Raw genomic sequence first — 26,358 nt, forward strand, 5'->3', positions numbered from 1 at the left:
AGCCCAGCCCCGCGAAGCTCTACCCGCCAACGAGGGGACCTTCCGAGCCCACTGCTCGGCCGGAGCCCTTCAGCACCTGGGAAATCCCTCGGGGGCTCCCCAGAGGCCCAGGAGCACGTGAAGGAGGGTCCCTGGTGGGAAAGTGACCAGCAACAGGGGCAGCGGAGTGGCTGCGGCGCTTGGGATGGCGGAGAATGAGAGGCAGGAAAGACCCAGGACAGAGTTAGAGTTCGTGCTCCCCCCACACACATTTCAGTGGGAAAATCTTAAAGGAAGAGCCACTGGTATCAAAGGTGACACATGGGGGGACACATGTCACAGAGCCGGGGGAGGACAGGAAGCCACGGCTACGGAGTCTCGAGACCTCATGGGACAGTTGGGTGCCGACATCCTCTTCAGCATAGCTACCGCTCATTAGGCCCTTTGCACACGTGACCCCTACGCGTTACAACAGCCTTGAAGGGCAGGTGGAACTATCTCCGTTTACAGCATTTACCTGAGCTCCCAAGGTAAGGCTTGCCCGAGATTACAGGCAGTAAGTAGTAGAGGCAGAATCCAAACTCCCATGCGTCTGGTTCCCAGCCTATACCCATGTTTCTCTGAAGCCACAATAGGGAACCCCCAGGAAGTCGCCCCTCTGTCTAGGTGTCTCTCCTGCAGTGCCCTGAGCAGCTTCTAAGGGTCTTTCCAACTCCAGTGTCCTCTGCGTCCATGGGACTCCCCAGAAGGCAGTAAGTGCATGAGATGGAGACAGCCTTGGGGGGCCGAGGGTGACGCAGTGGGTCTCACCTCCCCCGTTTTTGTAGCAGAGGTAGGGAAACCTCCAGACGTTGCCCAGCCCGATGATCTCCCCGGCCACGGACAGCACGAACTCCATCTTGTTGCTCCACTGGCCCCGCTGCAGGGCGCCAGCCTCCTCCGCCTTTTCCATGCCTGGGCACACTGGTTTTGTCTCTCCATTACTGGTTGTGCTCGAGACCCTGCTATCCATTCCACCTGGAAAACAAGCAGGGCGCTCCGTTACTGCTGGGAAGCCTGGAAGGAAAGCCGCCCCCTTCCTTTGCCAGGAACTTCCCGAGGGAATAGAGCCCTGGAAGAGATGAATCCTACTCCTGTCCGCAGATCCACGTCCTCCTTAGCATCTCTTGCTGGTAAAGGCTGGGTAACAGCTGCTGAGAGTATATATTCCTTTCATGTGTCAGGAAGAAAGTGCTGACCCTGAGCCACAGACACTGCTCCCCTAGAAGGTTCCTTGGGTGGGGCTTGTGGACACGGGGTGTTCACGTGCCCCAGGTTGTCGGAGTTCTCCCTTCCACCCTACAGCCAGCTTCGTCTGCATTAGCATGTGCCTCAGTTTCTCCATTCCATGTACTGGGAGAGTCACAAGGATAGGAGTTGAATGTACCCTCAAAGTCACCAATTTCCCTTTTGGGAATTTACCTTAAAGAAATAATTGTCATGGTTGGTAAAGATTCAGCACTGAGGAAGTTCATTGTTTATAACAGCCAAGTATTGGAAAGTATATAAATGTTCAAAAATGGTAAATAGGTTAATAAATTATGGCACGTACGATGGACTACTATATAACCATGAAAAATTGTGTTGCAGAAGAAAGTGTAGTGAAATGAAAAGTTCACAATGTGTGAAGTGAAAAGTTAGGAAATAGCACACATGACATGATTATGCTGGGAAAATACCTTATAAAGCATTCGTATGCATGAAGATTAGGATATCCACCAGTGGATGGGCTATAGGCATGTTTTCCTTATCTATATTTTCTACATTTTCATCGAAGAACATGTTTTATTTTGTAATAGGAAAATAAATGCCAGTATTTTTGGATCCCTGCAAGGGGGTGAGAGTGGTTGAGTGGGACCAAGCACTCTGAGTAAGATGAGCTGACCTTCCCCCCATCGCTATCTGAGAGCAACGTGAGACAAAGATGAACCATGGGCTCCTTTTTTTTTTTCCGGCTGCACCATACGGCATGGGGGATCTCAGTTCCACGACCAGGGATCGAACCCGTGCCCCCGTCCCCGACTGGGAGCACAGAGTCTTAACCACTGGACCACCAGGGAAGTCCCAAACTCTGGGCTCTTTTTCTTTTTTGGTGGTGGCCAGTGCACAGCTCTATTAAGTAGAGAAGACAACATAAAATGAATACAGAGCCGTAGTGCTACACCCTTCCTGGCCCTTTCCTAGACTCGTACTGGGATTGAGGATGAGATTGGATGTGGCCCACGTTCAGTGAACAACTACTGTAGACTAAGTGCTTTACATACAGTTATTTCATTCAATCCACACAGCTCTGAGATGTGAGCAGTATTCCCTCTGCTTTGTAAGCAGGAAGCTGCAGTTCAGAGAGGCTGGGTGACACGGGTGCAGCCGTGTGGCACAGCCGGGACCTGACCCCACGCTGCCTTGCTTGTTCACTTACCTCCCTCAGTCATACTGGCTGGTGGGTCTTGTGTAAGCATCCCCGACTGTATACGGCGGCCCCCTCTCTGGAGAAGTGGGGACACGCACTTCTTTCTACTCCCCAAGAAAAGTTCATGTGAACACCACTTTCTCGCAGGAGCCCAACTGGCCACAGATTCTCCTGTGGCTCTGCCTGCCCAGCGGGGTTCCCAGAGGGATCCAGAAAGTCAGAGGGAGGTCAGGAACATATTGCGTATTTGATAAATGAATGGGCTTCAAAGACTGTGGGTTAAGAAGGAGAAACCCAAGCAGCTGGCCCTCAGAAGCTTCCCCAGTCCTTTTGGGAAGGTCTCCTCATGTCTTGTGCAGGTTCTGGGGCTGATGGATGTCTTCCAATGATAAAGCACCATCTCCCTCACTCCTCCATTCCCCCAGACCCTAGAAGAACAGACCCCTAGGGACCCCTGGGTCCCTTAGCCGCACTGGGTACCAGTCCTCAGAGGCAGCATTGTGCAATTGAAGGACAAGCCTGGGTTCAAATCATAGCTCTGCCCCAGAGACCACACGACTTCAAGGAAGTGAATTAATTACTCTGAGCCTCAGTTTGTTCATCTGTAAAAGCGAGGGTGACAGGATACACTCAGCCATGAAGATTAAATGAGGAGATATATATACATATATGCACTTCACAGTATAACAGGCACTCAAATTTTTATTTTCTTTTAATCCTGTCAAAAGTTTTATGTTCTTTCAACTTTCAATTTTGTCTCAGAAAAGAGAGCCTTGATTTTCTCAGAAGTAAACCCAAACGTCTTTCCTCTCCATCTGGGGTTCTCTTTCTCCAAACCACATTGGCCCTTAAATCAGCAGCCACTGAAGTTTCAGAAAGTCAAGAAAATAGCATATAGTCTTTGCATATCACACATAAATGTCATAGTTTCTAGGAGAGGATCCAAAAACCCTTTGATTATAGGTCCCATGAATCCTACCCGCCTACAGTCTGAGACCCAGAAGCAGGAGAAAAAGAGAAGAAAACAGCACCAACCTTAGTGTAGTTGCTACCAGAGGTCCTGTCAGAGGGGAGAAGAGCTATCCAGGGGGACAGGGAGGTGCTGGCTATTTAAAGTGTGGTTCCCACTCCTCTGGCACTTGTAATTCTAAACTTGACCCCGCCCACATTCCGCCCTCCGTCCCCTGCTCTCCTCCCCTCCCCTCCGCTCCGCCCCGCACACTCACACACACACACACAGACAGACACACACGAGTGATTCTGTGCACACCCACAGGTCATGCCAGCACGTGTGAGCTGGTGGGCAGTGCACTCTCCTCCTTGGTGGCCTCGGGTGTCTGTCGAGGGGTCCTGCCTTCCACCCCTCTCTCCAGTGCAAGTGCCCCTATGAACCCTCCAAAAGTAGGCCTTTCTTTGGTCAAGTGCTGTGTAGGTTAATTAAACACATATTCATCTTACCCTTTTGCAGCTTAGGATTTGGAATAGACAGTGATTTAGAATAAAGATATGTAGATTACAGAACTCTGGACAGTTAGAAAAACTTCCCAAACACACACACACACACACACGTGCACGCACGTGCACGAGCGCACTTGCACTTATCTGCATATAGAAAAGTCTGAAGAAATATTCGCCGTACGGTTATTAGTAGCTACATTTGGAGAGTAGGGTTGGGGTCAGGAGAGGAAGTAAAGAGACCTTTTTCACTTCTGCTTTTTAAGCTTTAGTATTGTTTGAATTTTTAAATAATGTGCTAGAATTGATTTTTAAAATAATTGTCTCCACCAACACAGAAAAGGAAGTGCCAAGGTTCACAGCAAAGCAAAGTCCTACCCCCATCATGGCACAAGAGCTGACAGATGGGGAAGAGGACAGTGGAGGGTGGAGTCATCATAGCCCCAGCCCCACCGGGGCGGATGCACAGAGTGCATGTGGAGCCTGCTCGGGCTCCAAGGCCCCGTGGTCCAGGGTCTGGGTCCTGCTCCTATCCCTTCCCAGGCTGAGGCCGTGAACAAGGTGTCCAACTTCCAAGAGTCCGATTTTCTCACCTATAGAAAGAGGAGAAGCGAATGGACCTGGAGGTGATCATACTAAGTGAAGTAAGTCAGACAGAGAAAGACAACTACCATAGGCTATCACTTATATCCTAAATCTAAAATATGATACAAATGAACTTACCTACAAAACAGAAACAGATTCACAGACACAGAGAACAAACTTACAGTTACCAAAGGGGAAAGGGGAGAGGGAGGGATAAATTAGGAGTTTGGGATTAACAGATATACACTACTATATATAAAATAGGTAACCAACAAGGACCTACTGTATAGCACAGGGAACTATACTCAATATCTTTTTTTTTTAAGTGTTCTTTTTTCTTTAATTAAATTAATTAATTAATTAATTTGGTTGCACCGGGTCTTAGTTGCGGCAGAGGGCTCCTTAGTTGCGGCACATGGGCTCCTTAGTTATGGCATGCGAACTCTTAGCTGCGGCATGCATGTGGGATCTACTTCCCTGACCAGGGATCGAACCCAGGACCCCTGCATTGGGAGCATGGAGTCTGAACCACCGCACCACCAGAGAAGTCCCTCAATGTCTTGTAATAACCTATAAGGGAAAAGAATCTGAAAAAGAATAGATACACATGTGTATGTGTAGCCAAATTGTTTTGCTGTACACCTGAAACATTGTAAATCAACTATACTTCAATAAAAAATAAAAATTTAAAAAAAAGAAGGAAAGAGGAGAATATTCCTTACCTTGCAAAGTTGTGGTAGGTTTCAGGAGATCTGAGTGTACGTAAAGGGCCTAACACACAGCAAGCCCTGATTTACCCTTAAGAAAGTATTCGCGGTGAGCAAGGAAGTTTCCTGAAGGGGACGGGACTGAGAGACCCCTGAGCAAAGGGGGGTCCTGCCAGACAGAAGGAATGAGTCGGGGGGTATGAGGGGTGACTGAGTGGGATCGTACAGATGTGCCGGTAAGGAGGGTAAATCGGAGACTCTAAGGCAGCTTCTATCCCTCTCACCCCCCATCCCCCATCTAGGGCGCAGAAGCACGTCCTGAAAGCACCCAAGGAGCCTCGTGGAGATGATTATTCTTAAAGTTTCTGCCGTCCCTTCCCTCTCCCCTCCACCATCCATCCATCTAATTTAAGTGTGTGAAGCAATAGACAACAAGGGTGCCCTGAGAGAGGCTGCAAACTCATGCAAAAAAGCCCGTCTTCAAAAGCAATTAACTTCCATCCTTACTTATCAGTGAGCCGTACTTACTAATGACCTGGCATTTGTAATCTAAAGTTACCGGATAACTGAGGTTTACCGAGGTCTTCTGAGAAGCCGGATGCCGCGCAGCTGTTGGCGATGCTTCACAGCCTTCCTGTGTCCTGACGCAGGGGAGCCTCTGGGATCCCAGTGTCCAGGATCAGTGGGATAAGTCTGAGTCAGTTCTGAGTTGCTGCTCTTGTACTAGGCAACGTCTGGTTTTTCTTGTTGATCCTATTATTTTTGCATAACTGCTGCCATGTTACCATGTTGATTGCTACTTCGCTCCTCTCCAAAGCTTTATTCCTCTCCAATTTCTTTTTCTCTATAAAGCAGGAGCGATGCGGTAGGTCTTTTGCCCTGCCTAGGCTGACTAAGCTTAAAGAAGTGTGAGAACCCTGATAGATGAGTGCACACGACAGTTCCTCACAACGCTGTCTGGGGTCGAGCGCAAGTCCGGGAGGACAAGCCTTGCCTCCCTCGGGTCACTAGCATCTTTGGGTCTCCTGGGTGCAGGGTCTGAGAACTGGAAACAGTGCTTGAATCAGCATTCAAGGCTCCCTTCTCAAGAGGCTGCTAAGTTTCAAGACGCGCTTGAGATCGTTAGTGAGGGTGACTGGAGTCTTTCCTCCCAGAGCAGTATCTACGAAACAAGGCAGACCCTGGAGAAGCAGGCTAGGAGGCCTTGGTTTCTATCAAATTGACCCTGGGTTGTTTTTGGTTTTGTTTTTGTTTTTTGCGGTACGCGGGCCTCTCACTGTTGTGGCCTCTCCCGTTGCGGAGCACAGGCTCCGGACGTGCAGGCTCAGCGGCCATGGCTCACGGGCCCAGCTGCTCCGCGGCATGTGGGATCTTCCCGGACCGGGGCACGAACCCGTGTCCCCTGCATCGGCAGGCGGACTCTCAACCACTGCGCCACCAGGGAAGCCCGACCCTGGGTTTTTTAACTGCCAGCATGCCATGATCTAGTCTCCCAACAATTTTTTTTGGTCTCTCCTAGGAGTGGAACAAGAGCAAATAAATTTTTAAAGGAGCATGATTCGTTTCAGAAAGGATTTTTCCAAGCAGCTTTGGTTTCAACATTGGAATGGGTTGGCCAAGGAAGTGGCCTGCGGGGGCGGTCCTCTCCTCGGGAGATCCTGTAAATTAATGGGCATAGTTCCGTTTAACCACAGGGGTGAGGGACCTCTCTGATCCCTGTTGACCTTTTTAATCTCTTTTCAAAGATCACACCAAAAGGGAAGAAAGGAGCAAGCGGAATAAACTAAACAACAAATCATGGTTTGCTAAAACTGGAACAATTTGAGCAAAAAAGTGAATGACGCTGGTCCTGAATTTTAACCCCAAAGAATAAAATACATTCACGAGTTCACACTAAAATAAATACATAATCCATTATATAAATAAATGGGGGGAGGAAGGTCAGCCCTTCCGTACAGTGGAATTCCAACTAATAAATGCAGAAGGAAAGAGAGAAATTGAAAATCAGCCCTAGACAAATTTCACCATGATAACTGTTGTAGACAAGATCCACCAATGAATGCTAAAATCAGTGGGTAAAAGTTTGAGAGGGACAGAGTTTACACAGTTCCAAAGTATTTCCTCCAAGATATTTATTAACTACAAGGAAAGATAGGAACTTCACAGTAGAGAAAGCAGAAGGCAGTAGAGGTGGCAGAAGCCACCTGAACCGAGTGACCGAGGTAACAAGACATCAATATCCACATCCTGAACCGTGTCAGACAATTACTAAGAAGGACACAACGGTTCTGTGGTAGTCTTGCCAAAAATGTACTTCACTCATGAGAAAACATAAGACAAACCCAAAGTGAGGGACACTGGGCAAAATAACTGACCACTAACTCTTCAGGACAGGGGACTAAGGGGAAATTACAACTGAGTGCAGCGTGGGTCCTGGGTGGAGTCCTGGATGGGATGCCAGAACAGAGAGGGATGTCGACGTAAAGAGGTCTTACGTTTAGTTTAATCCTACTCTACCGGTGGTAATATCCTGACAAACGACGCAATAGTTACGTGATTTGTTAACGTGAGGGGAAGATGGGTGATGGGTATATGGAAACTCTCTGTACTATTTTTGCAACGTTTCTGTAAGTCCAGAATTAACTTAAAAAAAAACTTTTTTAAAAAGATGATGAGGTCCTGACAGTTGTCGTGCCAAGTACTTGCCCCTGCGTTGCTGACGCTCCTTTTCACTAGCATCCCACCTGCTCCAGTGGTCACCTGCTTTGTTAAGGGTCCTTACGTCATGGCTGATGGCCACACACGTGGTAATCTGGTCCCACCCACCCCACCTCCCCCTCTAGTAAAACTCTTTTCCTCGACGTACCCCGTTTGCTCCTGTCTCACGGGCCTCCCTCCTCCAACCCCCTCCTGGCGCTTCAAGACCCAGCTCACACCCCACACCCTCCACGCAGCTCTCAGCTGCCCCCACCCCGCCCTCAGCCAACCTTCTGTGCATTTAATTCAGCCCTTAGTCCTTCCTGGGTTGCTCTCTAACTGGTTCCATTGCGGGAGTTTGTGAACTCCTTAAGGGAAAAAGCTTAGTTTTCTCTATTCCAAGGAACACCATGGTGCTGGACACACCTGCCGATTGATCCGTGTCAGGCTCCCACCCCGGGGTGGGATGTGCATGTGAAAACTGAGGAAGGGGGAGGCGGGGGTGAGCATGCGCTTCTCCCCAGGCATCATGCAGCTCATTGCTGTCATACATGCAGTGCTTTTCACAGAGCGCCTGCCGAGGGGAGGGGCAGCTAACCCGGGAGCACGTGATGCTTCCCTGGAAAGTGATTCCCATCACGGACTGCAGCAAACTCACTGTCGAGCTGTATAATTTATAGAGAGCTGAGTGTACCTGTGCACAGCTGTCTAGCTAGCTGGCTACATATACATATTGTCCATAACTTATGTATAATTTATAGCCTGGGCCCAGCCTAAGAGCTTCTGAGCCAGTATCTCCAGGTTGGGGTCCAGATCTCTCGTACTTTCTGAGCCCCACGAGGTGCTGTTAATGCACAACCAGGGTTGGAGCTACTGCATCTGAAGAAGTTCCCACGTCGAAACCTGGCTCTCAGACTTTGTCCTAAACACCCACAGAGCTGAGTCTATTATCCGCTGACGTCATTTGAAAGGAGGAAGGTCAGGTCACATCCCCCACTCCACGTCCCCCTCCCAAATCACACGATCCTTAGCAATTAGGCGTTTTACCTTCACCCTGAGCCTATGTTCGCAGCCGTGGCTGCCGCTGTAATCACCAGGGAAACGTGAAAAAGTGACTGATGCCTGGCTCCCAACCCTAAAGACTGGGCGCCAGAGCCTGATGTGTAGCTTGGACACTGAGGTTTTTTAAGGCTCCTTGGATGACTCCGCTGGGCGTGGAGCTGGAACTAACGTTGGAAATCTCTGCAGCCTAAACCCTCCGGCTGCTGCTCCCTATCTCTCATTCTGTCCTCAGGGAAGATGTACTACAGCTGGTCTTATATTTCAAACTCTTTTTGAAACCCACTCTCAGCTTTTTCCTATCCAAGATAAATAATCACAAACCCTTTCATCTTTCCTAAGAGGCCTTATTTCTTACCCCACCCACTGTTCCCTTCTCTCTTCTCTGGATGCTCTCCAGGCGTTAAACATCCCCGTCAGGCTGGAGCATCCAAGACGTCCTCCTGACTCCCCCAAGCCGTGTCCTGCTGACGCGCTGGGCTGTGTTCGCTCCAGCGGTGGCTCTGAGTTGCTGACTCAGTTCTTGGTTTCCAGCGATGACGATTTCAGCAATTGAGGAACCCTCTGTACACACCAGCGGACTACCAGGCAGAAGCCTGAAGAAGTGACTATTGGAGCAGGGCAGTGAGCTCTGCAAGGTGACCCATGTGGGGGGAAAGGCAGAAAGAAAGGGTATAAATGGAAAATGAGGCAAGAGCGCATTTCGGTGTGATGAAAACAGTGGATATCCTAGAGGCAGAAGCCACCATTCAGTCCTGGATCTGACGGCCTTGGGCTATCCATTCCACCCCTCAGGCCCCCCGTTTTTCACACGTGGGATAAGAGAGAGACTGGGTCATCTCTTGGTTTCCCTTTGGCTCTGAATCTTCCACAGCTGATCTCAGGCTGTGATAGAAAAAAGAGACGGTCTGCTCATTCCGCATCTCCCTGACCTGCCCCCAGTCTGTCTCCCAGTAACTCCAGTCGTTCCAAGAGGTATCACTGTCCCAGTTCTGAGGAGCAGGGAGTAAAGTCCAGACCTAGCGCCACTAGAATGAGCTTCTCTAAGGCAGTACACTGCGTCGTCCCGAATACAGAAACGTCTCAGCGCACTCAGGACATTCAGCAGATACTTGAAACATTTGAATGAACTGAAGATATTTTTCTCAGTCTCCAAGAATTAGCACTGTAGATAATGACTGCAGTAAGTAGCGTTCACCTCTTCATCAAGAGCTGTACCCACCGAAACGCAGCACCATAGAAAGCCATCCATATTGCAGTGATGGCCCTGTGCTGGGCACTTCAACATACTTTTTCCTTAGTCTTTATTGACAACCCAGGAGGACTGGCATCATCCCTGATTTATAGGTAAGAAACCGAGCTTCTGAAAGGAGAACCAAATTGCCCAAGATTCCAAACCTACTAAGATACACAGTTAGGATTTGAGCTCAGGCCTCGCGCAGACCCTCCCGCTTCACCCAGCAGAGGGCGATACATCGTTAACGAACGTTAGTGAAGTTAATAAAGCTTGAGCTTCACGGCCCCTCCCTTGCATAGGGTGCCTTCCAATCCCATGGCTAATTTTGAATTCTTAATTATGCACCATTTTGCTTAAGGAGGGTCTCCACAATTGACTAAACTTCAGGTCCTAGAAAACCTAGATCTAGCCCTGCACGCAGCTTCCCCAGTTCACAAAAACACCATCTTGTGTAGTAATTTGAGCCTGAGGGCATTTTTAAAACATGAATTCGAGAGGAATCGTGCTGGCTTTCTGCTCTGTGAGCGATGCTGGTACTTTAATGAAGCAACAGAATGTGAATTCCCCTTGTACCATTTGAACGTGGGTCGTTCACTACTCATTCTTTTTCCACCCTTTCTTGGTACCCGTGGGATTCTCCCCCCATGACAGCTGTGGGTTTCCTTCCTGTCTCCCTGGAGCAGGCCTGCTGGAAGGAGTTTCACCCTGTGGGCTCTCCACTCCGGTTTTCACAGCCCCCTTATTCTGCCCCAGAGCCGCCGCCCCTCCTGCTGCCTTGTTCTCACAGTCTGCTCTTTGGACCAGAGCCTGCGGCTGATGGGGATTGAGCCTCAGCTGCTTTTAGTAACCATCAAGGCACTGCCTGTTGGTCACTTGGAAAGGAATGACTTGAAAAAAGAGGAGAAAAGAGAAAGCATTCTATACCTCAATTTCTGTTACATGGGCCCAGAATTTTTCACATTTCATTCCACCTTCTTCTCTAACCCCATCAAAAGGTTCTTGTTTTTGGCTGCGTTGGGTCTTCATTGCTGCGCGCGGGCTTTCTCTAGCTGGCGAGCGGGGGCCACTCTTTGCTGTGGTGCATGGACTTCTCATTGTGGTGGCTTCACTTGTTGCAGAGCATGGGCTCTAGGCAAGTGGGCTTCAGTAGTTGCAGCACGCGGGCTCAGCAGTTGTGGCTCGCGAGCTCTAGAGCACAGGCTCAGTAGTTATGGTGCACAGGCTTAGTTGCTCTGCGGCATGTGGGATCTTCCAGGACCAGGGCTTGAACCCGTGTCCCCTGCATTGGCAGGCGGATTCTTAACCACTGTGCCACCAGGGAAGTCCCCCCCCATCAAAATATTTTAACACTACTTTTTATCTAGGTTCCCTTCATCTAAACCTTAGTTATCAGATCCCTATTCTTTAGATTAAAACAAATTTTCCCTCTTTCCTCCCCTCTCTGCAAACCAGAGAGAGTGCAGATACAACTGTGGAAAAATACAGCTTAGAAAAGAAATACCTTGGAAACTGGGGATTTTGTGTGAACTCAGAACACCACCCGCTTCTCCCCCCACCCGTCCACTCACTGTCTGCATAGCCTCGATACCCCTGCACAATGGCAGCCATCTCATAAATCAGAAAAACCTTAGAAAGAGAAAGAGAGAACTTAGCTATTCACACATAATATTTCCCAGACACATTTTTCACACAAAGATTAGCCATCTTTGAGGAATAATTTAGATACTGGGTTGGCCACAAAGTTCATTTGGGTTTTTCTGTACCATCTTATGGAAAACCCAAACAAACTTTTTGGCTAACCCAATCCTACCCTACTGGCAGCAGAAGCTTGGAAAAACTGATATTAGGATGCCTGGAAATCTTAAGACTATATAATACTAAGACATGATTTAGTAGATCTACCTAGATCTAGATAGACAGGTAGATAGATAGATAGATAGATAGATATCCATAGAACCTAGAGCAGTAGGGGACTTCCCTGGTGGTCCAGTGGTTAAGAATCTGCCTTCCAATGCAGGGGACACAGGGTTCGATCCCTGGTCAGGGAACTAGATCCCGCATGCCACAACTAAGGTCCTGCATGCCGCAACTAAAAGATCCCGCACGCCTCAATGAAGATCTCACACGTGTCAACGAAGATCCCATGTGCCGCAACTAAGACCCGGCACAGCCAAATACATAAATAAATATTAAATTAAAAAAAGAAGAAGAAATGCAAAGCAAACACACACGGCTAGCCCTGACCCACGCTCTGCTGAGGGGTAAAGTTGCCATAGTCAAGTGAATGTACAGGAATTGCCTGTCAGTAGCAGAGATGACAGTCTTATTACCTTATTACCTTGGAAAGGAATTATTATTAGTTTACAAACCTGGGATGAGATACTTTCAAACTCTGAATTCTGCTTCCAGTCTCCTCTCTCGCCTTACCCTTTCTTACCACATACCAAGAAATCAATTTACTAAGCTGCCTTACCCATCCCTAGGAACTAAAAAATAGGAACTCTCAGGATGAATGGGAAAGATAAGAGTCATTTCCGTGATGAGGGAATCCTCCCATTTCCGTATCTGTGAATGGAGCTCGGGAATGGAAAATAGTACAATTTTTGCTGACAGCCTCCAAAAGCCTGAGGCTACAGAGGAAAAAAGAAAAACGTACAGAGAGGAAACAAATTTGCAAAGCCTCTTAATTACGCATACTGTGAGTCTTATGAATTAAAAAATTCAAGGAAACCTGATTTCTTCATCCAGAATTGTGACTTAAAGATTAAAAGAACGCTTTGCATAGACATTAAAAGGGATATGAACAATTTGGAGTGTGTTCAGAAGAGAACTACCAGTAAGATCAGGGAACTCAGAACACTAGAAATAGACTTGATGAGATTTGGAGGTTTCTGTTTCTCTAAGAAGAGAAAATGTTTGTTCTCCTGAATGCCAGAAAGCAGTTATGATTATCCCAAATTGCGGCGGTCTTATAAACGTTTAGCCCAAGTGAAAAAAGTTACTGCTTTTCTTCTCACGAACATGAGAGAAACAAAGCCATCATACTTTTCCTTTTCAATCTAACGTGAGGGCTCCCCTGGTGGCACAGTGGTTGAGAGTCCGCCTGCTGATGCAGGGGACACGGGTTCGTGCCCCGGTCCGGGAAGATCCCACTTGCCGCGGAGCGGCTGGGCCCGTAAGCCATGGCCACTGAGCCTGTGCGTCCGGAGCCTGTGCTCCGTAACGGGAGAGGCCACAACAGTGAGAGGCCCGTGTACCGCAAAAAAAAAAAAAAAAAAAAATCTAACGTGAACAGAGTGAGCTCCATTGCGCTTCCTTTCTCGGGCACTGCAGTGTGAATCTGATGCAGCGTCTGGCTCACAGGGACTGTGTGAGGTAGGCAGACAGATTCTGGGGACCCCTGCCTCCTGGGGTTCACGGCTTCTGTGACCTCCTCCCCTGAAGTGTGGGCAGGGCCTGTGACTTCAAACCAGGAGAACGTGGCACAGGTGACAGGCCGTATGTGATCGCGTGTATGTGACCGCGTTATACATGACTGTGATGTCCATCTTGCTGGTCACCCCCTGCCTTGCTGGCTTTGAGGAAACAAGTGGCCCCATTGGGGAAGCGCATGAGCCCAGGAGCTGAGGATGCAGCCAACGGGACACGGAGGCCCTCAGTCTAACAGCCCACAAGGAACTAAATGTGATAACAACCACGTGGGCTTGGAAGCGATCCCTCCCCAGCCAACATCCAACAGCACGTTGACGACAGCCCAGGAGACCCCGAAGCAGAGGTCAGAGCCCAGCCCTGACTCCCGACCCACAGAAACTGTACGGTAATAACTGCTGTTTTATGCTGAGACATTGGTGGTCATAGTGTTACACAGCAACAGAGAGCCAACGCAGTGGGTACGTTGAGTGTAAACACACACACACACACACAGAGCAGGTAGGAGTTTGGGAGTGACCACTTTTCCACACGCGGAAACATGCTCGGTAGATGCTCAGACACTTTGAAGAGTGAATGCAGATGCTGTAGACACCTGAGAAACGTAGCCAAGAGAGGAATAATCTAAAGAAACTTGTCATTCCTCGCATCAATTAATTCAAGATGGAACAAACATTTAGTGTAGACAATAAAACTATAAAAGTACTAAGCAAAATCGTGGAGGTATTTTTATTATCTTGTAGAAGAGAAAGTCATTCTAAGCATGTCGGGAAAATTAGGAATTATAAAATTAAAGAGGTTAAGTTTACAGCATGAGATTTAATAACTTCTATAGAGAAAAAATATAAATAAGGTTAAAAGACTAATAAGGTGGTCAAAATTTTGCAACACAAGACAAAGAAATAATGTCCTCAATATACATAACTCTTAAAAATCATTAAGATTCCATTGAATGCAAAACTATACAGCCATTAAAAACAATACAAATCTATATTTATTGTCATATACAAATGTTGACATTAAGTAAAGCAAGTTACAAAGCGGTACATTCATGTAAAGGTGTACATATCTGTAGATACGCATACCTAAATATACACAGGGAGCTGTCTGAAAGTAACTTTGCTTAAATCTTAATGTGGTCATTTTTGGGTGGAGGATGACTTTTCATTTACTTCTTTTTTTTAAATATTTTTGAAACAAATGTGCATGTACTGTTTATTTAAAAAACAAGAAATATATTTCCCCCCCAATTTTTAGAAATATTAGCGTATTTACAAAGAAAAATCTATATTTGGCAGAGAAGTTAGTCAGACAGCAAAACATCTGATAAAGAAACACCAATGTGAAGGATTCTTAAAGGAAAGTAACTTTATGCACTGGCTCGACACAGATACTTTGTAATCATCTTTGGAGACATCATCATCTCAGGGAGAATGCTCTAAGAGAACTTCTGTCGCTGTTAATTCATGAACCAAAGGGGAAAAAGCAGACTAGAGATGTTTTTAAATAGCCTGGGGAGAGCATGGGAGACAATTTTGAATCTGATGCTACAAGGTATAAAGGGAAAATAATAGAATGGCCCATCAACTCCCATTATCAAGTTAATGATCTCATACTAGTAATGGTTATGTGTGCCGGCTAAGAGGGAGACAAAAATGTGAAAATGTGTGAAATACCCTCCTTACACACAGTTCTGAAAAAAACACTGATTCCTTATTTAGCGCTGCGATTCTCAACCCTGGCTGCATTTTTAAAATCACCTGGAAGGTGATTTTAAAAATCCTAATGCTTGGGTCTAGAAAAGGTAAATCTATAGAAACGTTAAGTAGATTCGTGGCTGCCTGGGGTTGGGGAGTGGAAACAGGGAGTGATATGAATGGGCATGAAGTTTCTTTTTGGGGTGATGGAAACACTGTAAAGTTAGATCGGAGTGACGGTTGCACAATTCTGTAAATTTACTGATCACCCCTGACTTGTACATAAAACAGTGTCATGGTGCTGTACCTCACTAAAGCTGTTCCAAAACATACTCCTGCTTGGTCTCTACTCCGAGATACTGTCATTCAACTGGTCTGGGGCGAGAGTGGCGGGAATGGTTTTTAAAAGTTCTCCAGACGATTCAAACGTGCCACCACGGCTGAGAACCACTAATGCAGTGACATGAAACCACGTTACAAAATTACTTGCAGGTTACCACGGCCAGGTTCTTTGAGATGGAGCGTATACAGAGCTTTGGACCACCTTTGGTTTCCACTGTCCATCCCCAACTCTACAACGGAACCTTGTCACGGTCATCGCGAATGCCACCTTGTTGGGGTGACTATACAGACATATGGTTCCACTTTTAGAACTGTAGCTTGAGATGCTCTGAATATATATGCTTAAGGTGGGTATGCAGTACGTTGGAGTTTGTTCAGATAAATCCAATGAGTTTGAATTTGAAGGCACTCAAAGTCACAGCACATGAGAAGGAATTAATATTAAACGGGAAGATTGAGGATGAAGGTCGGGAAGTAGAAATAATGGCCAAACGCTGAAAGGCTACCAAACAAGGGCAGTTGAACTAGCTTTCAGATTCTCTGAAGAATCAGGATTGCCGTAGAAGGCCACAGGAGGATGGATTTCAGCTCTCTGCAAGGAAGATCTTTACAATAATCTTGTTCTAGGCATTGTGCTAATCCTGGAAATACAAACGCAGTGCCTGAGAGGTTCTCCAATGCCAGCAGGCACTGCAGTCACCTGGAGGGCTTGTTCACGCGCAGGTTGTCGGCCCCGCCCCTGCAGTTTCTGACTCTGAAGGGTCTGGGGTAAGATCCAAGAATCTGCATTTCTAACAGACTCCCGGGTGATGCTGATGCTACGGATCCGGGGACCACACTCTGAGAAGCTGTAAATCGAAATGTTATCAGAGCTCCACGAAAGGCCATCTAAAACCAGACCAGGAGGAGAGGAGTGATGTGAAAAGACTTCTCAGCAGAGGTTTGGGGTGCGCTGAACTTTGGAGAAAGTACGAAGGCACAGAGTAATGCGCGGGGCGAGCGAGGGTGAATGTACAGCGAGAACACAGGCACAAACCTGCAGCCTCTCAAGTTATTTATTGGATGTTTCTTCTACACAGGGTTTGTTCTAGGTGCTGGGTGTGGAGATAAAGGGAAGAGAGCCCCTTTTCTCACGGAACTTATAAACAATCACGTCGCATGCTGCAAAGTCCCATGAGGGAGCAGAACCAGCTGTCGTGAGAGAACAGGGGCCTCTGAAGAGGAGGCATTTACGCCCGCACCTCAAACGTGAGACAGAAGCGTGGCGTGTTTAGGAAATGAAAACCCACGTGTCGGAAGTACAGTGGCTGAGAGTGTGTGGAAGCAGATGCATGTAGAAAGAGAAACACGAGCAGATTCCGGAGAACAGCGCAGTGAACATATCGGCTCTTTAGACGGTTTATTGTGTAGAAATTTGGAAGATCAACTGGAGATCGACCAGACTAAAGACTAGTCCGAAAAAACAGGTCAGAGTGGTGAGAACTTGAAGTGATGCATCACAACAGGAACGGAGGAGACGGAGATGAAGATGGGAGTGAATCTAAAGGATTCAGTGACCACCTCATTGCTCACGGGAAGCGAGCGGTCAGCAGGGATTTAGGATGGCTCGCAGAGTTTTGGCTTGGGCACCTAGCTTTGCTTTCAGTTAGGGTATAGAGAGGAACTGGTTTTGGGGCGAGAAGGTAGTAAGTTCAGGTTTTGACACAAAGAGTTTGGAGTGATTAAAACAAATACAAGTGTAAATGTTTACCAGTTGATTAAAGAGCAAAGCCAGCCAGCCTGGGCAGGTGATTTTGATTTGGGAAACAGCTGAATTAAAGTGTTAGCTGGCAGGGGGCGGGGGACGAGGAGATACAGGAAGAGCCTCTGATGACACCGTTCGAAGGGTAAACAGTAAAGAAGACTAACGAGCAGCTGCAGAGAAGAAAAATTAGGAAAAAGTAGTGGCCAAGAAGCCAATGGAGGAGTCTCACCAAGGGAGTGGACAAGTGTCAGATGTCGTATATGAAGTGGAGTGCCCACTGGACTCAGCAACGTGTGGTCAGTTACGGCCTCCGTGAGAGCAGCCTCAGTGGAACATGGAGAGGAGGGTCCAGATTACCGCAGATTGAGGGATCTTAAAGTGAGGTGGGGGGACACACGGGGCTTGGCTACAAAGGACGGACTGAGAGAGCAGGAGATGGAGACAGGGTCAGGAGCACGTCAGAGGGAGAGACCTGAGCTTACGCGCTGAGGGAGGGTGCGAGGTCTTTGGGGAGGTGACGTGGGATGGGACTCACCGGCTCGCCCGTTTGCCTATGGTCTGTGTTGGCCAGAGGACAGACACCTGTCCTGAGACAGATGTGGATGCCGAGCCCTCCTGCTGGCTTCAGTTTCCTCCGTGTTACAGGGGAGGCCTCTGATGAGGGAAGAGAAGGGGTGGGATGGGGACTGGACAAGAGACCAAGGTCTGAAGTGTCTTTAAGAATGGAAGGGGTTGCTGGACCTTCAGGGCTGCTGCCCTGCTCTGAGAGCCGGCCTCCTTGAGTCAGTTTGTAGAGCTACCCATCAAGGGCGTGTACTCGGCAGTATTTAGCAGCGACGACATCGGATGGCAGAACAGACCAGGGATGAGGTCCTGCAGGGCCAGAGTGACGGAGAAACAACCGACCACGAAGCTTAGTGCCAAGCAGAAAGGATGGCAGGGTTCAGTCAGGAGACTAAAGCCACCAAGGCCTGGGTGGCCTACTGGTCTCAGCAGAAAGCGGCCCAGAATGAGGAGGGCAGGGGCCGATGCTTTGGCGAGGGGGCGAATTTCTCACTAAGGCCAGGTAGCTACCAACTCAGGAGGAGGGAGGGGCACAGTTAGGTCTGTCGGAACGTGTCTGATACACTCGTCTTACCGAATAGCACAGCAAGATACTGGTCTTGGGGCACACGTCGAAGTGCGTGATGAACTCCACAAAATTCAGACCCAAGTGGAGACTATGGGTGTGCTCTAATATGAACGTTAGTGACCGAGACTTACATTTTCTAACAACAGAATATTCAGTAGAGCCTGTGTGTTCCCTCCTCAGGAGTACGGAATGGGAATTTGGACTACATATCCAAAACCTCTCTACTATCCTCCCTTCTCAATTCCATCAAAGTTTTTGTAAGAAACATCCTTAGAAAAGTCTGTCTTACCCTCCTTCAGGGAGAGGGGCTGTAACTTAAATGTCTTTGTATCCACAAGAACCAACCCACACATGGTAGGAAACAGATTCCAAAAAGGGAAGTAAGCAACAGAACGTCATACAAAGAGCTAACACCCAGATCAGTTCATTCCTAAATCCAACATTCTTTCTTATGTAACCCTAAGTCCTCACCTGGGCTTTTGAAGTTTTTGTTTGTTTTGAGGGGGTGTTGTTTTTGAAACTACATTAGATTCTGAGCTCACCGCTATGTCCCTGGCAACTCACCAGAGTTCCTTACTACAAGGTTCACCAGCTGGAACCACCAAACCATCTTTAAGGCTGTTTGTGGCATCTTTATTTTGCACTGACAAAGATACATCCTGGCTCCACAGACGAGCTTAGAGAAAATCCTTGCCTAGTAAAGAAATTTCATGGGACTTTGTCACATGGAAACATTAAATCATCTTTCTGCCTACTAAAAGCAGGGCAGAAACACACTTTAAAGAGCAAATAGGTGAGAAGAGTCAAGAAATTCCAAATTGTTTGGTCACAGCATACAGTCCTTGAGTGTGTTCTTCTGTATGGTTTGTTCGTTGTGTTATCTGAGACTTCCCAATGCAAGGCTAAGCTTCCCATGAAGAGATTCTGGATCTTCAACGTACTGGTATCAACCACAATGCCAAGGCGCCAAGAAATACGTGGTCTAAACTGGGTGGATTCCACACAACTTTTCAAAAAGAAAAGAATTTGTCAATCTTACGAAATTTCGTGGTTTTTTTGTTGTTGGCAAGAAAATTCTTTTCCAAGTTGCGATAACCAGTTTTTTCTTCCTCCTCCTTCCCACTAATTCTCCTCCCTAACACATATATACACAATCAAACACTTCATGTTTGAGGCCAACTTCACTGCAGGCAGAACCTTCACATTTTCAGCAATGATCTGTCCCTCACGCCTGCATGACCTGATAACCTTGGCAATGAGAGAAAAGGGCCATTTATTTCTCTGAAGTGTAAGGTGCAGTTTGAGCTAGTTTTAAGTACTAGGAGGCCAAAGGAAAAAGGAAGTATTTCTTCATCTTTCCTGCTTTTATTACTGGTTCGCTACAAAGGGATAAACCACTTAAGAAATCAACGGTGGGGAAAACGTCTGCTGGCCATCGCTGGACTCTTGCTGAAAACAGAGAAACGTGAAATCCGCAGGAATCACTTCTTCTACTTCACACTTTCTGAAAACACTATTCTCAGCAATGTAACAGGCTAATCACACCACTGGTGAAGTTATTTGAGGCCAGTTCTTTATTTTATAGAGAGCAAATGCACATTAGACACTGTTCTGCAACAGGTTAAAAGTGGCTCTCAGATCCATTACCAAAATCTACCTTTACTTGGTTACCACTTAGAGTTGCCACCAATGTGAATGACAGGGTAGGGGGGACCTGAGCACATACACAATTTTTTTAATTTTTTAGATGTAATGCAAATAGCCATACCTAACATTCTTTCAGAAAACAAAAGAAATGCAAAACATGCTCAAAAAACAAGAAATCAAGTTATACTTTTCATAAGGCACCACCAAAATCCCTGGTAAATTAGAGTCCATATAATATTTAAGTGTCTCACTAACAGGTAAATAAACATGTAAGAGAATAATCAATAGGTCTTGAGGCTTACAAAAGATATTCCTGTTTAGACATCTTGGAGTATTGCAAAAGTAAGAATAAGCAGGACACATCTTTAAAAACCCGTCACATCCTTTCCCAGTGCACATCATTCGTTGCATAGTGGTGACTGGATATGATCCAGACCAAGAGAAGACTAGAATTCCAAAATATATTAATATCCATTCTTTCCTCTCATGCTGTAAATACTAAATGTCATGGCACATCCACATCGAAAGTAATGATATGCCTTAATTAAAAAAAAAAAAGTGGGATTTCAAAAGGTAAAAGGCAAACCAATTGCCTGCTTTTAAAAATTTATACTTAGGGACGTACTGCAAAAGCAACTTCTTACACACATATGAAGCTAGTTCATATGTATACCTTTACTGAACCTGGTTATGAGTGGGACTTCGCTTAATTTTCCCCCAGTTTTCAAATCCCACTTAAAATTGCCACTTTCTCCTTAAAAAGTGGATAATCCCTCCCTCTGAAAGAAGGGCTTTCTCAGTTTTCCCTTTCACCTTCCTACTTTTAAGCACTGGCTGATATTCACACAAATATACTGTAGAATTAAAATACTGCCAAGTAGCGAGTTTCTCTTACATCCACTGAATTACATCAGAATCTAAAAATTAAGAGAAACAAACAAACTGACGTTTCTTGGACACGTGTTGAAGACAAAAGTAGAGAAGTGAAGCACAGGTGAAATCGTTCTCATCTCACAGGTCAGCCCTTGCTGGGGTTTTGATTATTCAAGTACATCGCATCATGGGCGACCCAGGTTTCACATCTGCCGTTTCAATTATCTGAAGCGTGACGTGCAGTAGCTGTTGTTCCATGATGCCCACGTGTGAGTCAGGAAGAGCTGGGAGGCAGCCGCTCGGGAAGGAGCCTGGCCCTGCATCTCCACACATCTCTGCAGGGTCACTACAGGCAGCGAGGCCAACCCCGGCTGGAGGGACCACAAGAGAGCTGTCGTTGCACTTGCGCGGTTCCAAGGACCTACTCTTGACCTACCAGTTTTCATCTTCCTTTCTATAACCTTTGCCAAAATGGTTTATAATGAACGTAGTGAGAAAATACCTTTGAAAGAATTAACGAATAAGTTAAAGAACGAGTGGTGCAGAACTGTGACTCTGAGGAGATACGAAGGGTAAAGAAACATTTTAAATCGTTTTAATATGAAATGTTACAACACCACAGAATGGAGTTACGTTGTAAAATAAGTAATTTCCTCTAAGTGAAAAAAACATCATTTCTTTAAGATGAATCTTAGTTCACTAATTACAAAATTACACACTTCTACATATTTTTCTTCTTTTTTTTTTTAACTGTCTCTCATCTGCTCTCAACCTTTGGTCTAAATGGTCAAAAGTCAGACCAAATCCTCTGTGACTTTCAAATAAATACAGAAAATCCCACAGTATCAATTAAATGATATATTTGAGTTTCAAAATGTCAGAAGATAAACAGGGAGCTATTCATGGTTGGAGACTGCCTTGCGTTTTTCCCTCAGTCAAATATGCAGGCAAATACCTATCATGAACATAAATTATTCCCTAAACAGCCCCCTATCCATCCACCATACTCCAAGCAGAGCACCTTAGCTGTCTTTCTCAGCACCTCATGCCCCTCCACTGATAGCTGAGGAATGAAGGAAAAACAAGGTATTCTTAAATGTATTCTGGGCAGCCATCACTTAAGACTGCATTCAATTTTTAACCCACAAGCGCTTGAAGACTTTTACAGAGAAGACCGAAAGGCAAAAAACATTGTGCTTTCTTCTATAACATCAACCAGATGAAATTCTTAACTAAGTAGTAGTATCTTTATGTATTGAGAGACTGGCAAAATGATAACTTATGAAACTGGTTACTTAGTTACCTTGTAATTTCCATTGAAATCTTAAATCATACACACACTTGAGATGAGATTTTAAGATCCATGCACACCAACACTTATGAACCTCTGAACAGGCCAAGACACTCAAAATGTTACATGATATTAAGGGAGAAATGACTAAAACATAGGTCGTAGAACCACAGAGAAAGCATTTCCAGAAACTGGATTTTATAGGAAAGGTTTTGCTTTTTTTTAGTAAGATGCCTTTTGAGTTAAATCTCATACCCACGCAAACTGTGACTGGACAGTACATTTCACTTCTAGTTACTAGAAGACATTTCTTTAAGAGATCGGGGCAAAAAGGGAAGACAAGACTGAACGCTGCTCTCTGGGCCCACCCTGCTACCCCCCCTTTAAAAGGAAAACTGATGAATTTAAGTCAAACCACAGATCTTTACACCAAAATAAAGGGACACAGGATAGTGAAGACAAAACACCATTTTCAGTTTGTTTGGTGGGTTTTTGGGGGTTTTTGTCCTTAAAAAAAAAAATTAGTCCCCTTCTAATAAGAGTTTCCATACAGCTTACCTAACACCTTCACAAGGACAAAGAACACAACAGGCGGGAGGAAAACACAGCACCGTAGTTCCAAACTTTCACATACAAAACAGAACTACCATCACAGATACAGTATGACCAGGTTTCCCCACAGAAAGGGACAAGTCCCAACACACAAACGAAATATAATTACCTGTTTGAACAAAACCAAGATGGAAGATCTGGTCGGGCTAGGATGGAGAAGGAAGTGCTAACTCCTTGTACTACAAGGAAGGAATGGGATTCCTTTATTAAAAAGCAAGACGAGAAAGCAAGCCCCCAAATGGATTTTTGATGCTGAAATTCTGTCATAAGCTGCTGGTAACAGTAAATATATATATATACATATATATATATATTCATATATGTATATTAAAAAAGGAAAAATAATCTATTTATAGAACAGTCAGTAGTCAGAGACATTTAGAAAAAAGTAAAAACAAGTCCTTTTTTCTTTTTTTAAAAAATGGATTTACTAAAACAATTTTGTCACCCAGAGGTACTCTAAGCCCACGTCCTCTGATGAAGCCACGTGCTGGGCAACAGCATCTGCCACGGGCCACGTTCAGAAACGGCCAGTCCTGGAAACCACAGCCAGTGGGGGCCGGGCTGCAAGGCAAGAGCTGTTATTTGCTGGTCTTGCTCGGGGCCATGCTTGAAGCCTGGTGGCACCTGGTGCACTTGTGAATGAAGGGTTCCCCGAAAAGCAGGCACCGCTGTGGCTCAGTAAAACATTCTGACTTGTCTTCTTTGCTACTGCAGAAGCCTGGATCCACGTACCTGCTCTTCTTTAAAATGTAGACCCAAGGGCAGCAAGACTTCTCAAAGCCAAAAAAAGGCTCCTTGCCTTGAAATAAAATCTCTTCTTCCCAGAATCCAATCTAGTCAGACTTCTGAACTAGATGCCATCCTCCTCCTTAGGAAGATGAGGTGATCTGCCTCTCAACTGGGGTTTTCTTCTTGGTACAAACAAGCACATGGAGCTGAGGTCTACAGGCTGTGCCACGACCCATGGCCTCTCACAGGACTATCTTCAGCCCTGGCCCTCTCCTAGCTGGATGTGTAGGGAGTCGAATGCCAGGGCAGAGTGGAAGGAAACTGCTACTGTATTCCTCTCCCACTGGCCTAACTAAGGAGATCCAAGTGATCACACCTCTGGATGGTGCTGGCTGCAAACCTCTAACTAGTACCAACTGGCCAGAAGCCGCAGCCTACATGCCCTGCCAGCACACCAATGCATTAATGCCAACCAGCCACCCTAGCGCTCAAATGTCTGGCCTTAATGTGACAAGCAATCTGAGAGGAGACACGAACTGAAACGCTGGCTGCTGGACCAAAGCAGACACCCTCGGCACAGATGTGCTGACAGAGAACGCAGATCCCACGTCCATGCAAAGAGGAAGTCAGCTGGGAGGACTTGCTCAGAAGGCCATTCGTCTTTGGAAGCAACATTCTGAGTGGATCTAAACCACTCTACTGACTACGGTCTCTGTGTGGTCCGTTTTCCCCCATGTCCCAAACTAACCCAGCATCTGCTAACTGGTCTCTTTAAGATCCTCCACTGGTAGTTTGTAGCTCATTATGAAAGAAGGAGGTGGTGCTGGACCTGGGCTATCTGGCCCCTGCTTCTTTGCACAGTTTGTACAGATGTAATCTTCATTTTCAGCCATTTCTGGAGATACACCCACACAAACTTGGTGAAACCACTCATCACAGCCACCATCACACTGCACCCAGTCTACCTGTTGGGAAACAAGATCAGGGAATGTTTAGGTTACATACACATTAAGCCTGCAATACAAGCAAACCAAAAAGCTTTCTTGGCTTAAATGATAGCAAATAATTGGGATGCCCAGAGATAGACAATGACTTCTTATGGGGTTATTTTTTAAAGAAAGAAGCTGGGAAGTTAATACCCCCAAATTATTTTTCCCATATGTCCACAAAATTAGGCCTCTTAGGTTCTCCATTACCTCATCAATACCTGGGGCTCCTTGTGAGGCAGAAACATGTCTGAGAAAATTTGACAAAAAGGAACTTCTAATAGAGCAGCCAAGTAGTTTTAGCTAATATTAACAATTTCTAGGCTCTAAGACAATGCAAGTATCAATCAAGAAGAGTACAACAATGTGAAGGCAATCCTGTGTATTAGCTTTATTTCAAAGATATAAGCCAAAGTACTTAGAGCATTAAATACCTTTTTAGAAAAGCAGTCACATAGGCCACTTTTTAAACTAATATTTTTTATTCTTCTCTTCTTCCGTTACAAATACAACTCCCTATAAAAAGTCAGCAAATATCAGAGGTCAAATCTTACAAATTAACCAATTAAAACAGTCAAAGACACAGGTCAATAGATCACTCTGAGGTTTAAAATTAAAGTCTGGGGAACTGATAGGTCAGTGGCAGATGCCAGGCAAGCTCTGACCCTTCAGAGGACATTGTGATTATAGGAGGCTAGAAAAGGACTACTGTTTGGTGACTTTAAGCCCGGGGCATATAGTGAACAGTGAGGTGATCTGGGGCTTTCCTATTTGGCAGCCGATTGGGGTAGTTTTTACGGCAGATTAGAACCTTTAAGATAGCTACTTGCCCTTCTCTCCCCAGTACAGAAGTTGATAACTTCACTAGCAACCAAGTCACTTAACAACAATGAGCTTTGCCAGAAAACAGGGCAAAGTATGGAGTCTGAAGGGATCAATTAAGTACTTCAGTACAGCTTACGAGAAAGAACAGAGGAAGGAGGTTTGGGCTAGGGAAATGAGTCTCAGGAAAAGTGAGTAGTTTTCAAAACCAGTGTCCATATACTATAAAACTTACCAAAAGTGTGATACTCCTGGTTAGTAGTTTCCAGGTTTTTAGTAAAGGGTGGGAGAAATCATTTGTCAACATAATCTTTTTGCTTTCACCATCCCTGGAGTTCTGGTGTAAAGTTTGAGGCAAGTCATTTAATCTCCCTAAGGCTCCATTTCTCCATCTGTGAAATGGAGATCACATCTTGCTCACAGGATTACTTGGAGGATCAAGTAAAATAATGCCTGGCAAGACACCTGGTCCACAGCCTGGGGCACTCTTTAAGAGCCCAGTCTCCCGGCTCTACTCACTACCCCACTTTCCACAAAGCGTTCTCCACCTTCAAGCAACTGCCTGGGGCACTACTGGCGTCAGGATCACCTGCTGCGTCTGTTAAAAGCGTAGCTGAAACCCATCCCAAACCCACAGACTCAGGATATCTTGGGGGACAAACCAGAATCCTGCACTGTGACCAGCTCCCAGGTTAATTCTTTCATATAGTTTTTTTTTTTTTTTTTGCGGTACGCGGGCCTCTCACTGCTGTGGCCTCTCCCGCTGCGGAGCACAGGCTCCGGACGCGCAGGCTCAGCGGCCATGGCTCACGGGCCCAGCCGCTCCATGGCAAGTGGGATCTTCCCGGACCGGGGCACGAACCCGCGTCCCCTGCATCGGCAG

General features: G+C 46.2%; 2 protein-coding genes across 4 annotated transcripts in view; both read right to left on the bottom strand.

The window, feature by feature from the left end:
- SLC6A13 (solute carrier family 6 member 13) overlaps positions 1 to 991 on the bottom strand; it is a gene marked incomplete at its 5' end in the record, with an annotated part of 31,169 nt that extends 30,178 nt beyond the window's left edge. Inside the window, one exon of the mRNA XM_082636083.1 lies at positions 790 to 991. Within this exon, the coding sequence (XP_082492209.1) occupies positions 790 to 991 (202 nt within the window). The remainder of the gene's footprint in view (positions 1 to 789) is intronic.
- Positions 992 to 14,568: 13,577 nt separating this feature from the next.
- The window catches only part of KDM5A (lysine demethylase 5A), an 85,313-nt gene continuing 73,523 nt past the window's right edge, over positions 14,569 to 26,358 (bottom strand). For all 3 annotated transcript variants that reach the window (XM_082634800.1, XM_082634799.1, XM_082634801.1), the window contains one exon: positions 14,569 to 24,632. In XM_082634800.1, coding sequence (XP_082490926.1) covers positions 24,426 to 24,632 — 207 coding nt within the window. In that variant the 3' untranslated portion in view covers positions 14,569 to 24,425. The remainder of the gene's footprint in view (positions 24,633 to 26,358) is intronic.

Source organism: Mesoplodon mirus (assembly GCF_964341445.2).
Source record: "Mesoplodon mirus genome assembly, chromosome: 11".
NCBI classification, from domain to species: Eukaryota; Metazoa; Chordata; class Mammalia; order Artiodactyla; family Ziphiidae; genus Mesoplodon; species Mesoplodon mirus.